We start from the raw sequence: 18,403 nt of genomic DNA, 5'->3' as shown, positions 1-18,403 counted from the left end.
GTATTAAAGTTATCTGTACTATCTTTGCATGGAAATTATTTATTTTTTGTACTTTATAGCTTATTCATTTTTATGTGTTATGGCAGTATCTTATTAGAAATCTTAAGTAAATTTCTAAAAAAAATTGTTTTTCTCTCTCTTGTGTTTCTATGTTTTTAAAAACGCTTTAGCATTTTTAATAGAAACATTTTAGAATTATTAAAAAAATAATTTTGATGACTGCATGCAATAGGTAAAAATCATTTGCTTGCCAAAATAATATTTATGCATAAATCATCATTTTCAGCTAATTATTTATACTATCATTTATGAAAGTTTCTTTTTCTAAATTTTTTTATGACTAAAGCCAATTTAATTACCCAGTTTTATCAAAGATTAAATGTTAATTTTGCAAAACTAGAAGACTTTTTTGCCTTCCTGGCTTTCGCTTGCTAACCCAGATATTGTCCTCGAATTATGCATGCCCTCAGGTTAGTGGGGTTTCCTGAGAAGTTGATTTACATCTTTCAATTGATAAAAGTAAAAGGAAACAAGTTATTTCAAAGTTTTGAATAAAAATATCTGTATTCAAAATTTAAAAAAAAGGTATATTTTAGCATGAATTAAAATTCTGAAGAAAACTCATCATAATTTTAACTTTTTGGTAGGAATGTCGAATTAACCCTTTTGACTGTAGGCCATTAAAATTTTTGAAATACAATGAAAAAAAAAATGCAATCACTGTGATTAATAGGTTATATGCACTTGGATTTTATTGTCAAAAAATTTTAACTTGCCTCCTTTTGCAAGGGGTGGTGTCCTCAGATGAGGAGACCACCCATCTAAAGCAATTTCTGTGTAAGAAAATCTTTCAAAATAATTGTGTAAATTCTTTATGACAGCAACAGTAATTATAAATATTTTTGGTTTATAGATGTTTTTTTCATGTTCTACATAATTTGAAACATTTAAAGTATTAAATATGTAAAATATAATGTATTTAATAAAAAATTCTATACTAAATCTTATAAATAATTGAAAAATAAAAACTATTACAATTTAAGACAAATTATAATCTTATTCAGCTAGGAATAAAAATTATCCAATTAAAATGCAAAAAAGGAAATATTTACAATTAAATTTTATTCATTAAGTGTTAATTTTATTAATTAATAAAATTAAAAATATATTTAAAAAATTAAAAATAACTTTTATTCAGCATGAAAGCATGTGGAAGTATCTTTTCGTCTAACACATAGTAGACAATTATTGTTTTGCACATTGTTCATGTCTTGTGCACATTTTTTTTTTATACTGCTTAGCGCAATATTTTCGAGGGGAACACTTGATGGACATATGTTGACATTTTTTTTTTAATCTTTCACTGTATAATTTTTGCACTCTGAATGCAATAATAATAATTATGAAAAAAAGTTTAAATAAAAAAATTTATACCCTTATAAAACTAAATATTTACAAAAAAAAAAAAAAAAAAAAAAAAGATAACAAAAAATAAAGCAGAATATGGACGGTGAAATGTAAGTAACAGTCTAGAAAAAAAGACAAATCTTAAATGTGAAATGTTTTCTGGTTTCAAACATGGGTTTCATTTTCCCAAATCTGAAGCTAAATAAACAAAACTCCTCCTTGAATACAGAATCAACTTGATATCTTTCTTTGCAAATGTTCAAATTATACCTTTCACATGAAGAGAGGTGAATGAAGAAATATACATCCTATACATGCAGTGTCCTCAATTTTGTCAAAATTCTAACCTTGTGATTTATTGATGGTCATGACAAAATCTATGGTAGTCTTGTTTGAAATTGCAACCTTTCAGTATACATACCTGCATAATTTTTTTAAAAATTATTAGTAATATGTGTATATGAACAATTGCATCTTTCTTGTGACCATCAATACCTCAACATGCAAAATGTTGCACTCAGTCTTTCTGACCACAAATTAAGAACCATTATGAAGCCTATCACTCCTGTACAAATTCCTTAGCAGCATTACAATGCAGCCCATCTTTAAGCATTGCTCTGCAGGTAGAAAGCCAAGAGGAGTTGTAGGAAATGATGACAACAAGGATTTTGCCGATCAGCATACTTCCAGGTCAAAACTCAAAGTCTTACAATAACAACATTCTTTGCTCATATCTCCAATATCTAAATAGTGACTCAATTTTTCATGTTTTGCCATCAACCTAGCAGCTTCAAAATCAACTTTTATTTTCAAATTGGCTGAGTTTTCCTTTGCACTTTTCCTTCATCTGATATTGCTGGATGCCCCATAACTATTTGAAAAACAATGCAGGATTAACATGTGTGTTGATTAGATACTTAGACAGTTGTTAGCTGAGAGATGAAGAGATCTCTGTTGAGGTAAACAAACCAAAAAGCTATTTATTAGTGTTGCCATAACTAGTATATAAATGTTTCAAATAATACTGACAAAAAAAACCCCTCAAATATCAGGTGTCAAATGATTCACTATCTATCAATCAGAAATTTTTATATAATTTTGCAAAACACATTTTCCATTTGTAATTAAAAACACAGTTTTGCCTCAAATATTAATATATTAAATTTTATCTAAATTATTAAATTCTAATTAAATTATTGTGTCTTATAAATTTAATTATCACAATTATGGATATTTATCATTAATATAGTGTTAAAACTAGTCATTATGTATCATTTATATAATTAATACATTATATTTTAAATAATTTAATAAAAAAATTAAATATAAAACTTCAAGAAAAGAAAAAGTTTCATTTCCTCTATTAAAAAAGATGATAGTCAAAGTTTCTTTCTATAATGTCCATTGGCATCATTGACAGTTTTTAATAGCCCAAATTAAGTCTTGGAGTCATGCAGATATGAATACCTGCATATTCTTGATTCTTCTTTGTTTGCCATCTTGCACTTGTTCCATGAGCATTCTAAGTTCGAAAATTTTGTTATTATATAATGAGTTATATATGTGTTGCACTATTAGTATTCATATATAAATGCAATACTTTCCTGTTATATTTCATTGCCTAGTTGTAGAACGACAGTATTTGCTGTTGAATTTTGTTTTTGAATCTTAAGATATATGGAAAATGATGCTTTGAATAATAATTTTCCTTTAATTACTTTAATGATTATTTAATTTTAACTTTTCTTCAAATAGGTGAACCATGATTCACAATCTAATGTGCACAATGCTGCAAGTGATGCCTTGTGCAGTGCTTTAGTGGTTGTGGAGGTATATTTTATTTTTTAGTCATATATTTATTTGATTGTATAAAATAATTTTTTAATGATTCTTTTAAATTTATTCTTTACTTCTGTTTATTTGAGATATCCCAGATTATTGATGTTTGATACTATTTGTGTTTTTCTATTTTTGCCCCAAATCCTATATTACTTTTCTAATTATCTGAGTCCATGACATGTAACTTATCTGTTTTCTTCTTTGGTTACATGAACATTTGACAAACTTTTTTTTTTTTCCTAATTTTACATGCATATATATATATGTATTATGAAATTGTATAATTTTAAGTCTTATTTACTTTACTGAATGTATGTCTTGTTTGAATACATTATTAATTTGCTTTTATCATCATATATGAACAATTGCTGGAATAGTTTAAAAAATATTTTCTAACTAATCAGAAGAAGTGTTTTTCTCTTGATTAATGTGAAAATTCTTAATTGCATCATATTCAGAAAAGATAAAAAGGGAAAGAAAAAAAAAAGAGATTTTTCACAAACTATTTTTTAAATTTTTATACTTTTTTTCTAATTATTAGTCTGCAATTATTTTTATATGTACACATGTTGAAATTTTTTTTAAAAAAACATAGTTTGTAAAGTCTCCTATATCATTACCTCTTTTTTAAAAATTTGCTGTCATGACAAATTATGTAGGATGCCAGTTCACATCAGGCTCTTGCTACATTACTATTCCAAGGTGTTTACACATTTGTTGAAGCTTATAATATATCAGTTGCTCGTGAAGACACAGATAAGTATGTCTGAGACTTGTATGTTTACTACTTATTTATTTATCAATAAATGCTCTTAAAATAATAATTTTTTAAAAAATAAAATGCATTGTAAATTAATATTTTTCTTATAAATACAGATAATTTGTCACATTTAGATTTTATTTCTAAGACTTCCAAATCCAACTTTTATCAGTTTATGAAATTCTTTTGAATTTAGATGATTGTGTTAGGTACAAAATATGTTTATAATGTAATATGTAAAATCAATTAAAGAAAAAAGAATTTTTGTGACTCCTATCTTTAAAATCATTTTTGAAACTGTAAATGTTTTCTTATTGAATCTAATTTACTGCAGGACTTCATATTTCCTTTCTCTAAAACTTCTTTAAGTTTCTGTTTATTTTAGAACTTTCACTTTATATCAAAAATATTCATTTATTACTATTTTCTAAATTCTTCTCATCTTCAAAAATAATATAGTAGTAACCGATATTGTATTTCATTCTTAGGTCTGTGAATTACTGTAGAATATTTACAGAATTAGCTGAGTCATTCCTTGAAGAAATGGTTACATCGCCCAATGCTGTATGTAATTTGATAATATTTGTTTTAATCTTATTTAATAAAAACAATTTTTGCATTGATGACATGTTTGAAGAGTTGAAAAGTTTTTATTTGGAATTTTTAAAAATATATAAATAAAGGCTTTTACATGTGTTTCTGAAATAAATTACCCTTCTCATTTAACATTCATTGGATATAGGTAAATAAATATGAACTTTTTCAGTCTTTTAAATATTTATTATTTGCATGGTTTATCTTTTATTTTAGGTATAATAATGTTTATAAATGTTCTTCATGTTTGAAGTTTAATATGCACTTAGAATTATATTAATGAATTTTCATAAAACTGATCTTTTATATTATGATACAATTATTCTTCTTTTAGGGATTTGGTAATCTACAAACACTTGATTTATTATTGATTTGTGTTGGACATCATGATTTTGAGGTAATTATTTCATATTGGCAACAAATTAAAAATTATTTTATTTTGTACTTTATTTTTCTGTTTGAATAATTTACATTATTAAAAAAAAAAAAAACAACTTTCATTCCAGGTTGCTGAAATAACATTCAATGTATGGTACCGGCTGTCAGAAATGCTATACAAAAGAAATGATGATGCTTTGAATAGCATATTTGAGCCTTATATTCAACGATTAATTGTTGCCTTATGTCGGCATTGCCAACTGGACTCAGATCATGTAAGCTTTCAACATTCATAAAGAATTTCTGTTTTATCTCACATGCATATTTTTGTTTTAATTTCTAATTGATGTTATCTAGAATTGGCCAGTAATATTAATATTACTGGCATTGATAATACACATATGTCAACAAATTCTTTTTATAATATGAGTTTAATTCTATCATTCTTAATGTATTACTAATTATATTATTTTAACATTTTTATAAGTAAATATTCCATTTATTTTTCCGATAAATTGTATTCTTATTTTGAATTTTGGAATTTGGTTTAACAGGAAGGAGTACCAGAAGAAGGTGATGACTTCAGTGAATTCCGTCGACGTGTATCTGATTTAATTAAAGATGTTGTATTCATCATTGGTTCATCAAAATGCTTCCAGCAGGTAATTTTATCTTATAATTCTCTTTTCTGTCAACATTTTTAAAAATAAACTTTTAATGGTATATTTTAATTATATCTGCATTCACATAATAACCCTTGTTTTATACTTTGTAATTTTGGTTTGGAACTATATTGTGCTTCACTAATATTTGGGCCATGAATTATATTTCTTTCTTGTGGAATTAAAATATTAAATTGCCTAATTAATTGGGACTTTCAAAGTATGCACAACTTAATTGAAAATGTTTTAATCTTTTTTAAATTTTTCCTTATTATTTACATTTTTTATTCAAAGCGTATTTTGAAGAAGCATTGAAAGACATTGGCTTTAAAAATTACTTTTTTTTTAAAACAAAATGCTTCATTTGGCATTTTTTTTTTTTTTTAATTTTTATTTTGCACAGAGATGGTTTTATTTTTCTTTAGCTTCATTCATTTATTTCTGTTGTTTATGAAAATTGTCGCTTGTTAATAAGCAGTTTTGTTTCTTTCTGAAATATATAATCAAGTTTTTCTGTATTTTTTTTAAAGCTGAAGTTTTTAGCATATAGATTAAAAAGCAGGTTTTATACATATAGACTAGAAAAGCATTTTTGGAATGTTAAATGTTCAATAAGGGCTTTTGTTAAACTTCAGAAACAAGAAATTATATATATATATATATATATATATATATATATATATATATATATATATATATATATATATATATATATATATATATATATATATATATATATATATATATATATATATTTGTCTGCCTATTTCTGAATGCTGCTATTGTACTATCATCAATTTCATTGCAATTTTGTTCCTCTTATGATGGTAAACACTGGAATTCTTTAGTACTTAACTTTATAATGCTGCAAATAAAATTACTAAATAGAGTGAGTTAGTGTAAGATCAAACTTACACTTGCCACACTAACCATGCCAAATCTTATTTGTTGTGACATATATAAAAATGAAATACAAGTTTTTTTCTCTTATTATCAGCATTTTCAGAAATAATGTATTCATCACAATGAGTTGACAGTTTGTTAATGTTATGAAATTTTGGAAAAATTTACAGATACTTATTGTTAATTTAATTTTTTTTTAGTATTGATATTTTTTTGTTTCTTTGTTATAACTATAAATGCATTTATTCCACAATTGAAAGTATTATAAATTTGTATTTCATAAACAAAAATTCAGATTTTTTTTTATTTACATTTAAATATATATATATATAAAATACATATTTATATTAAAAAAAAGTTCACTAAAAACTATGCAGTATTATAAAACAGAAAACATTCTATGCTTAGAAAATATGCTAATTTCTGTATGTGTACATATACGAAGTACTTAATTTTTTGGCTTAGTTACTTAACCCTGCTGTTCTGTTCGGGTCTATATGATCCAAAATAAAATTTATATCCTCTTAAAAAATATACTATAGGGATTTTTTTTCATAAAATTTCTTGACATCTTTGATAAATAATATAAAATATGTACTCCTAGAGGGATTTATGTTTATTTGTATTTTAAAGAAATATTTTTCAATTTATACCAAATGTATCGTTTGGGTCAGTATGACCTAATGTAAAAAATCGTTTATTTTACTCATACATGTTCACTTTTACTCATACTGATATATGTGTTCGTTTGCTCATACTCATACATTTTACTCATGTTTACTTTTCTTTGGAATAATTCAAAAGAAAAGAATAACAGTAGTGTCTCTAATTTATCTGTTTTTGGATTTGCCTATTTTTCTGTTATTTTTATAGATGCTTTATATTATTATATCTATTTTTAAACTTGTATTACTATTGTTTAAACCATTTCTTAAGTGGCACCTGTCATTTACTGCAATAAGGATTAGTTTTCTGAATCGGGTCATATTGACTTGAACATTACATATGTGGAGTAAATATGAACAGAACAGCAGGGTTAAATATATTTAATTTTTGCAAAAGTTTTTCACCATGTACCCTGGATGCAATATACATTGTTCTATTTATTTCATCCTGGATCTATTATATTGTGAGCAGGTGAAAAGGTAATTTGCATCAGCATAAATGTATACTGATCATATTGTAGCATAATTAGTTTATACATTTAGTGAAGAATTTCATTAGCATAATTCATTTTTGATAAAAGTATAGCTTAATGAAAATATTTTGAATTTAAAAATGTTTTAATTGCTATTGTAATTTTCAAATACTAATTTAAAATGCATTATTTGAAAATGTATTTTATCAAAATCCATTTTTACTCTAACAAAAAAGTAATTTCTAAAATATTATTGAAATAAAAAGATTTTTTTATCTGCGTGATTATCTTCCAATAAAAATAAGAAATCCATAATATTTTAAATGGATTTAAATATTAAATGGACTCAAATACATGTATCTTTATATGATATTTAATTTTTTTTAAATATGATGAGAAATGTATGAATCACAAACTTTAGAAAATTATTCCTTTTTATAACTTTTAATTTCCATTTACAAACCACAAAGAAAAGAATGATTATATGATAAATGTATTTTATATATTTTATTATTCTTTTTACTTTTTTTAATGGATTCTCAATAATAATTTGAATAATTAATAAATGTCAAATAGTAAAGTATTTACTTGATCTACTGCAGAGTATTATTGCAAATCTATTGGAAGTATTATTAAAAATTTGTTTTCACTATGAGATAATTTCTTGCCTACTGCAGAGTATTGCCGCATTGAAGAAAGACCATGGCACTGGTCTCATGATCAAGAGACCTGGGTTCGAATCCCGCTAGAGACAATGCGATTAATAGTATATGTAAATACATAATTCCTTGATTTTATGTTTTCATTTATTTTATGTTCCAGAAGATACTGGACATTTCTTTAGTTTACCAGACAAGTGTTCTTTTCTTACTATCTCCAGAAGAGTATTCTGGAACTTTCTCTGCTTGTATAAAAGCAGAAGATTTGTCAGTTACTGTGTTCTGAGTTCAGAGTTCAGTTAATAAATTGGTTTAGCTCTACATCTTGTGTGTATCATTGAGTTCTATACTATAGTTCTACGTGACAGCATTATTGCAAATCTATTGGAAGTATTATTAAATTTTTTTTTGTTTTCACTATGAGATAATTTCTTTCCTACCTTAACATTTTCTAATCCTATATTTAGATGTTTGAAAACTTATGTAGCCAGGGAAATTCTGCAACTTGGGATTCATCGGAAGCTTCATTGTTCATTATGGGAGCAGTTGCCAAAAATATAGTTCCGTAAGTACCTGTTGTATTCCCCAGTATGTTGAAATACTAGCAATAATTATTTGTGACATAAATTAATGCTTGCTTTCTTTATTAACAGTAATTTCTGTTAAATTGAATTTCCCAGTTAATTTATAAGTAAGAATTAAATTTATTTTCTAGATTTTGCAGTAGTCTGGATTGTGCAATCATTATCGTTCTCAAATTTTGTCTCTGAACAAATGCATCACTCAGAAATTATATTTATGCAGTTTTATGATAGATTGTAAAATCTCTTTGAACAGTGATAATTTATAACAATATTACTATAATAATGGAATTCTGAAACAATATTTCATAGTTCTTTTATAAAGAAAACTTTGAAATATTGTTTATTTCCATAAAACAAACCAAACAGCAATAACAAAAGTTTAGTTTTTTTTATCAGAAAATCCTTCTTCACTTCTTGATCCAGACATAATTGTCGATAAAGATTATAAATAAATTTTATTCTAGTTTTGTAGATTACAGAAAATAAATTAAATAAAATTTTAAAAAATCAGTGCATTAATATTCATTTTCTTCAATTCCTTATATCCAACACTTATTAATATGTGTATTTTATGTTTAGTTTAAAACTTTCAGAATTTAATAAAAAGTCATTGCTTATACCAAAATGTCTTCTTGTCATATAAAACTTTCAGTTAATCAACAAATAAATAATATCAATGCAGCAATTCTTAGAATTTAAATCACCATGTAAAACAAGTTGGACTAAATAAATATATACTTTTTGCACTATTTTGCATTTTCTTTACTGTGTTTTTTTTTTAATTTATTAATTTTCTTTTAGTGATGAAAGTAGAATTGTTCCTCGTGTTGTGGAAGCCATTTTAAATTTGCCAGAAGCTTCTCATGTTGCTGTTAGATATACCAGCACTTATCTGCTGGGGGAACTTTGTGATTGGATTGAAAAACATCCACATTATCTAGGTAAGAATTTATCCTTTCTATTATGTTTATAATTTTTTTTTTCAATCATTAGCATGCTTTTCTTTTATTTGACATTGCTAATTTATGCCTTATATTAGATATGCTATCTGTATAAAGCATACCATTATATTTTTATTCACTATATTAAATTTTATTATAAAATACCTAAAATATGTTTACTTTTGTATGTATTTTATTTATTTAATTTTTTAAAAGGTTTCTATTCTTACAGTTTGTTATTGCTATAGTGATTGTAATTTTTTAATATTCATCATGGATCTGAAAAAGAAATACTATCAGCAATTAATAATCATTTGCAAAATCTAATGAAATTTTAGCCTCTGCATTGATTTGCAAAATCTAATGAAATTTTAGCCTCTGCATTGAGTGCATTTTTGTATTAAAAGTAGTGATAATACACAGCTTCCATGGTTTTTGGGCATGGTAATCTGAGAGATTGAAATTGAGGTTTATGTTTTTGGCAGAAGGCTATTGAAAATGAAATGACATTAATTCCCACTTCAAGATTGTATGTTAAGATGTTTTTTAAAAAAGCCATAAAACCAATGTGAACTATTTCTAGGAGAAACACAAAATATGCCTCAGAAATCACCTATATTTAATAGCATAACATTCTTTTATCCATATCTATGTTTTATTTTAAATGAGTGAAGTTTTTCATCAAAGTTTTTTTAATCACTTTTCTTATTCTTTTTTGTGTTTCAAAGCTCAAACATGATTTTTTTTTCTTTTTTAGATCCAACTTTAAATTTTTTGTTGTCATGTCTACAGAAAAAACCTTTATCAACAGTTGCAGCTACAGCATTACAAAACATTTGTGCCACTTGTAAAAAACAAATGGGCTCACATTTCAGTGGTTTATTACAGATTATTCAAGCAATAGACACAATTTACCTTTCAAATGATGCCACAGTTGGTCTTTTGAGAGGTTAGTTAACATTTCTGTATTTGAAAAATATTGGAACATGTTTGAAAAACCAAAATTGAGATTTTTGTGCTAATTTAAAGAAGTTGTATTTGATGTCAGGTGACAAAAATGCAGTGGAACCTTTCTTAATGAGCATAATTTGTTCTTGAATCTTACTTGTGTTGTGAAACTCATTAAGTAAAACAGTTTTTCACATATGACCAATGTAAAATAGGACAATGTAACCTATTTCAAAAGAAATACATTTATTATAATTTAATTTATTATTAATAGTGCATGCTTTTTTATAAGAAAATTATCTAAAGACATTTGTTTTGGTTTCTTTCAAAATTTGATGAAAATATGACATTATTGTTAAATAAATTTGTAGAATGCATGATTAAGATGAGGATCATATAGGATTGTATTGTTTCTCATGCTTTCAGCATCTCCCTTATTTCACTTGAAATTTGATGTGGTACTAAGGTTATATCCTATTCTAAAGAAATCTCCGCAATTTTTTGCTGTGACACAGAATGTAGTTACTAGCTATATTTTTATTTGTGCTCACATATTATTGAAATATCATTTTCTATTTGAGTTGAGAGTAAACATCAACAAACAAGCATTAAACACAGATTAAAGGCCGAGATACAAGGAAAATTATGAACATGATGTTGCAGTTTCAAATCATTCCTCATTCTGTGAACATTAAAGAAATGATTTTTACATGTTATTTTGTTTGTTATGCAAATCACTTGTTATGAGAGTTGATGAAATTTAAATGAGATTTGGCTGTATTTATTTTTCAGTATATTAGTTTATCTATTTTTTTCCTTATTAAAATTTTTTAGCTGTTGTTTAAACTTTTAAATGTATGTAATCTCAATTAATATAAATTTTGGAACTCCTTATTATGTTTGACTTATATACGCATCAGGTTAGATGCATTGAGGTTCATATGCATTTTTATGTACTGTTTTAATTTTTATGATTCAGCATCACAAATATATTATTGGATGAATAATTTTTTCCCACACTGCTGCTAAAGCATTTTTAAAGAGTTCTTGTTGATTTTTTTTCACTATAAAAACTACTTTGTGCAAACCAAAATTATTAAGAGATACTAATGATAAAACTGCTAGAAAATACTAGAAAAAAATACTAGCAATAGTTGTACTAATATTAATCTTGAAAAATGATAATATAAACTTCTTTAATATTAAACAATTATATAAGAATTAAGGGAAAAAAATTACTGTATTTGAAAAAATATTACTGTACTGTAATTTGTACTGTGTTTTGATCTACATTTATTATAATAATCTGAGAAGTCTAGAGTTGCAATTTTTCGTCTTTTAACAATGGGATTCAATTCAAAATAGTTAAATATTCTCTTCAAAGACTTATGAATGAAACTAAATGGACCCCAAAATATTTTCTACTGATTTCAAAAAGGAGCATGAAATATTTTTAAGTAATCAGAGATGTTACTCTTAATGGAGAGTTGGATATTCTTTTGTATTTAATAAAATTAAGCTGATATGCAGAATTTTCATATTCAAATGTAAATACTTCCTCTTTCATCTGTAAGTATACCTTATCAGAAATTTAATTAAGAACATAATCTTTAAATTTTATTTATTTTTAGATTTAATTTTTTAAAATAAATATATGAATTTACATACCTGATTTTAGTATGTCTAAAATATTATTCTCAACTAGAGATTCCTAAGATATATATGAGTTAGGGCTGATATCACTTAATGGGTTAATGATATCACTTAATTTTAAGATTGATCAAACTCAAACTATTAAACTTCCCCATTTATTTCAGTTCTTTTACTAAATTCACACAATGCTCTTTTAAATGCAAAATTTGCAGCATTTTTTATTATTATTCATTTGAAAAGGAATCAGTTTAAAATTTTATTGAAATTCTGAAATTGCAATATGTTGCTTTCTTCCTGCCTTGATGATACACTTATTTCTTATGAGCTGGTGCATTGATAACATCAAGAAACTTATTAGAATATCCATAAAAATTAATTCATTTCCATTTGCCTGCCCTATGTTTTCACCTCATCCCTAATGAGTCGGCTGATTGCTGATATGAGAAATGTGAATACTTACCAAACAAATAGTAGATGTGAAATTTGGCTTTCTATTATTATAGAATTCCAGTTATCCAAATTAATTTTAGTATTAAAATTGAAAAATGTCAAAATAATAATGGTTATCTTGAATCATGTTTTATCAAACTGAAAATCACAATTTAAAATACTATTTTATCATATTGTACTGTTCATATATAAATTTAATATATATTATTACAAATTTATGATGCTGCTTCTCTGCACAGCAAATTCTGTGAAAAGGGAGGCAGTTTTATTGAAAGCTGTAACAGAGGCTGAAACTTTTGAGCTTTATCCAGTCATCCAAATATAATTTATGTAATTTGGTAATTGAAATTCTAAGGTTTTAAAAAGAAGGATGGGAAAAAAACTTGTTAATTTTGTTGACAAATCAAAGTAATAAAGAATTTCTTTTTTCCTGTGACTTGTAATTTTATGATGAATAACTTTTCTTAATATATAAATTAGCTTTATTTCTATGTGTGCAATCAATACATGCAGTCAGTACAAACAGTAGTAAAACTGTACTACTTTTTTTATAAATATGCATAAAATCTGGGGATTCCCATTCTTACAAAGATATGATTTTTTTTTGGCAGCAGATGCATTTTTGTAACAATTATTATATTTGAGACTAAATCTTATTAAAAATAATATAAAATGTTTCAAAAAGTAGGATAGTTTAATTATAAATTTAATTGGAAAATTTCATTTTTGCGATTTAAGGTTGTATTTATATTTTTAAAATTAAAAATGCACATTATATTAATTTCAACTATTATATATGTCCTTAATTTGATTTTTTTCTTTATTCAGGAACTGCACTTATTCTTGGTCAGATGCCTCATGACAAAATCACTGATGGTTTAATGGAGCTTTGTAAAACTCAGACAACACCTTTATCTCAAGTAAAAAAAAAATCACTAAAATTACATTGAATTTGTTGTTTGACATTGTTTAGTTGGCCTTAATTTTCTTAGTAATAAATTTATGTTTTTAAAAGTTACAAGTGCATGTTTGACTCTATTTGCTTTTGTAAGATTATCTTAGAACTCACAATTTAATGCGTCATTAATGTTACAAAAAAAAAATGGTTTGTAAAACTTCTGATGCATGTTATCATTTATTGTATGTTTATTATTTTAAAGCATATATGTATATTTATGGATTGAACTGTACAAACATGTGAACGGAAGTATTAAAAATGTAGGACTTCTTTAAAATATGAAACACGTATCTCTGACTGTCTGTGTAAATTTGGTTCTAATATTTATCAGAAAGAAAAAAAATGAATACAAAATTTTTATTGAACAACATATAAAAATATGATAATCATGGCTAAGAGGCTTCATATTTCAAAATGTATCATCAAATTCATTCTACATTAGTGGTTTGTTAGACTAGATATGAAGGAATTTCAAATTGTTTTTACTCAGAAAAAAAATATAGAAAGCTTTGGACACAAATGTACAAAAGGCAAAAAATTCATTTCTGCATCTGTTCAATATCAAAAATTATATTCTATGTATTTGTAAAATGTGTCATGGGATTAAGTTTAGAGACCTTGTAGTTAGATTATCCAGCACTGTCTTTCTTTCTTGCAAAATTGAAATCATAGCTATGGTATTCATTCTGGACTAAGCATCATTTACATGGCAATCCACCTCCAGTCAGAAATCTATCAACTAATTACATTGCTCAAAATTTAATTTTACAAAAATTCCAATTCTAGAATTTTGATTATTCTGGCATAATGCTAATACATAATTACATTTTTCATAAATAATGTCTGCAAAAATTTTATTCAGTAATGTAATGTTTAGTCTCTTTTTATGTTATGATAATTATATAAAATTAAGTGAAATATTTTATAAAACTGAATATTATATAAAATTGAATTGTGTGAATTTAAAATATATTTTTAATTCATTGTTGTTCAAGTGTGAAATATTTTTATAGCTATTAAAGGAAGATAAAAGTGTTGTAAAAGAAGGAACTAAGACAGATCCAGCAGTATGGTTGGACAGATTGGCTGCTATTTTTAGGTAAGACTGTATATTTTTTTAATTCTTGATTAGGAGCTTATACATGTGTGTAATTTTTATATTCATTTTTTAAACCTAAATTTTGAAACATGTTTGAAGGCATCTCTTAAATAGTACCTTGTAATTTTCAAATGTAAGCTTGTTTGTATTAAAGACATTTCTTTAACTGAATGTGTATTTTAGGTATACAACTCCCTCCATAACTAATGGCCAAATGCATCCATGTCTGCCTGTAATTGAAAAAGTGTGGCCTTTGTTGTCTGAAACCTGTGGAAAATATCAAGCAGATGTTCGAATAATTGAAAGATGCTGCCGATGTATTCGTTTTGCTGTGAGATGTGTTGGAAAGCAATCAGTTTCCTTACTTCAACCTCTTGTGACACAAGTTAATAGCATTCAATTTTCTCATATATATTATATTTATAATTTTTCCATGCAATGTTTATAAATTGAGACAAAAAAATCTTTGTTATTTATTTATGTAAAAAAATTTTTTAATGTAATCATTGTAATTTGGCTAAAACCCTAAGTTTAAATTAATATTATTATTTTAAAACTTACATTTTAAGAAGAAAAAAGAAAGAGAAGTCCTATTGAATTTGATGGTTGATACTGAAAAAATATATAAATTTATTTTAAAGGAATTGCATTAAAAAAAAAAGATATTGGAGGTAAATTTAGAAATTGATTTAAGTTATTTTTTTCTATCAAAGAAAATTTTTTAAGGAGTTGATGCTGAAATTTGAATTAATTATTATATATAATCTAACGGTTATTTTGCTCTTAGATTAAATGTTCCATATTATAAATTATATTTATATTGCAATATTTTAATAAAATTCTGTAATTGATTCAAATATCGATATATATTTTAGTAGCATCTATTTTCTTCCTATTTTATATCTAATAACATATGTCCCTCATCTTAAAGTATATACTAAAACAAAAACATATAAATTTATACTAGCATTAAATGAATTAAATGATTCCAATATTTAAATTGTATTTTGTGTCCAATTTGGTTGCAAAATTTTATTTTTAAGAACTAAATGCCACATATATATTCCCATTTATATAATTATTTTTTATCAGTTTATGGTACTTTTTGTTACATATGTATGTATTACATGTTACATTTTGGCTTTACTTATAAAATAATTTCTTACCTATTAAAATTAAAATTTAAAAATACTTTAACTTCTAAATTGCATGGATTGCCCATGTATCTTGGGATGTAATAATATTAAACTTGTGCCTGAGGAATTTTTTAGTTTGAGTTAAGGTATATGTCTTAAAAATGAGTTAACCATTTTTTGAACTGTTTAAACATTACAAACTTGCTCTTTCAAACCTTTTTTTTTTTTTTTTTGCTTCATAGTCTTAGCAGTGATGCCGTTCTGCATTTCTTTCCAGTGGTCATAGTTAAAAATCACTCACAATGACAAAAACTGCATTTGAATTTCTTCGTTAATCCTGCAAATTTAGTAATAAAATAAATTATGGCTTTTATGTTTAGTTGCAATTTATTCAAGACTCCAGTACACAAACATTTATCTAAGATTTTGACCATTACATAACTATTTTGAATGCAAAATTAATCTTTATGGTTAATTGTTTCAGATGGTACAAATTTATCAAGTCAATCAACATTCCTGTTTTCTTTATTTGGGAAGTGTTCTTGTGGATGAATATGGTTCTGAACCTGGATGTATTGCAGGTTTATTGGATATGTTACAGGTAAATTCTTTCCAAATAAATTTTATCATTTTAAATATATATATTTGTGTTATTATGTTTTCTATTATAAATATTATATGTGTGTGTGTGTGTGTGTGTCTGTGTGTTTACAATGTTTTCTTGATTTTGTTTTTTTAATTTTAAGGTATTTGTAATGAAATATGAACTACTTTACATTTTATTTATTGATATTTGACGTTTATTTTTATATCTGTAATGGATTTTTCAGTAAGAAATTTATTATTATTATTCTCATAATTATATATTAGACTTGAAAAATAATGTGGATAAATTATTGATGGCAGTTTTGCTGCAAGATTGAATAAATCATTTTACTTTTTAATAATGCACATTCTATGTTGACTTTTTATCCTGTATAGTAGGATTTGAAAGACAATCTACTGATCATGTTAATAAAAATTTGGAAGATTATATTTCTCTTTTATGTATTACTTTAGCTATAAAATGCTTTTTTCAGATCCTTTTTATGAATCATTTTAAACATGTTATATGATTTAATTCTAATATCCAGAATAGATAGTGTTGGATATAGATTTATTTATGATTCTTTGTAATTACATTTACTTTTGTAAACTTATTGAACTTTGAAGGGGGAAAAAAAAAAAAAATCACGGAATAATCTGGAAAATTGAGTGTAATTTTTTGCTAGTTTTCAGCATTTAATTCTTATTTTTGCTTCCAATTAATGATGTTTTTGATGCCTGTTTAATGCATATTTCTTGATTGTGTGTGTGTGTTTCATTGCTTGAACCCTATCATAAATAACTCAATTTTTTTTTTCTAAATTTTTCTATGAGAAGGCAGTGAAATTTTCAGCTGCAATACAGCGTTGTATTGTCTCATTTTAAGCAGATTCTTATAATTGTTCAGAATTTCAATTTTGTATTTAACCCTCAGGTAATTTATAGCTATTCAATAGATTTCAAACCAGACTTGTTAGCAAAGCTACCCCTATATCAATCCAGTTCACTCTGTTTCAAACAAAAGAATGTGACCGCCACCCCATAGAATAAATGATAGCAGACATTTCCTTACAACTGTAACTAGAAATCCCCTGAATATCTATTGTTAATGTTAAAAATGAAGGATCAGTTTATTCTCTTCTCGAAACTTGATAATATTAAACAATGTATAGTAATCTTATTAATTTCTATAGTAACAATATTATATGATTATTTCTGTGTACATTTGAATATGTGGATTTAGGAGCAAAAGATTTTTATATGAAAAGCGCTTGACAATATTTACTGCGATCATATTGAGTAGCATTCACTGTATTGTGTGAGTGGCTGTTTTCTAAACTTGATTATTCTGTTATAAATATTTTATTGACAAACTGCATTTAAATATCATTTTAATTTTAGCTAATTATATGATTACATTTTTATTATCTCATACCCAGTTTCAAAATGTGGCTATGAAGTAATTAGTTATCTTTTTCTCTGATTTATAGGCATTTTGTACACCTGCATTTAGATTGTTGGAAAGTAATGATGGCTTAAGGAACTGTCCAGATACTGTGGATGACTTATTTCGTCTTTGCACAAGGTAATTTTTATTTACTTTTGGGTTTTTAATACTCTGTGTTTTCCTTTGTATTTAATAATTTTGTTTTCAATGTTTCAAGTGAATTTTGCTGCAAATCACAAATCTAAAAGATTTTTCATTTTCC

General features: G+C 25.2%; 1 protein-coding gene across 1 annotated transcript in view; it reads left to right on the top strand.

Moving 5' to 3' along the window:
* The window catches only part of LOC129962729 (transportin-3-like), a 49,060-nt gene that overhangs the window by 19,930 nt on the left and 10,727 nt on the right, over nucleotides 1-18,403 (top strand). Inside the window, exons 8-21 of the mRNA XM_056076683.1 lie at nucleotides 3,163-3,237; nucleotides 3,906-4,006; nucleotides 4,495-4,570; nucleotides 4,935-4,997; nucleotides 5,107-5,253; nucleotides 5,533-5,640; nucleotides 8,808-8,905; nucleotides 9,726-9,865; nucleotides 10,623-10,814; nucleotides 13,745-13,836; nucleotides 14,888-14,973; nucleotides 15,157-15,358; nucleotides 16,594-16,710; nucleotides 18,185-18,279. Coding sequence (XP_055932658.1) covers nucleotides 3,163-3,237; nucleotides 3,906-4,006; nucleotides 4,495-4,570; nucleotides 4,935-4,997; nucleotides 5,107-5,253; nucleotides 5,533-5,640; nucleotides 8,808-8,905; nucleotides 9,726-9,865; nucleotides 10,623-10,814; nucleotides 13,745-13,836; nucleotides 14,888-14,973; nucleotides 15,157-15,358; nucleotides 16,594-16,710; nucleotides 18,185-18,279 — 1,592 coding nt within the window. The remainder of the gene's footprint in view (nucleotides 1-3,162; nucleotides 3,238-3,905; nucleotides 4,007-4,494; nucleotides 4,571-4,934; nucleotides 4,998-5,106; nucleotides 5,254-5,532; nucleotides 5,641-8,807; nucleotides 8,906-9,725; nucleotides 9,866-10,622; nucleotides 10,815-13,744; nucleotides 13,837-14,887; nucleotides 14,974-15,156; nucleotides 15,359-16,593; nucleotides 16,711-18,184; nucleotides 18,280-18,403) is intronic.

The sequence above is a fragment of the Argiope bruennichi genome, chromosome 3, assembly GCF_947563725.1.
Source record: "Argiope bruennichi chromosome 3, qqArgBrue1.1, whole genome shotgun sequence".
Taxonomy (NCBI): domain Eukaryota; kingdom Metazoa; phylum Arthropoda; class Arachnida; order Araneae; family Araneidae; genus Argiope; species Argiope bruennichi.
This window is presented reverse-complemented; position numbering and strand designations above follow the sequence as displayed.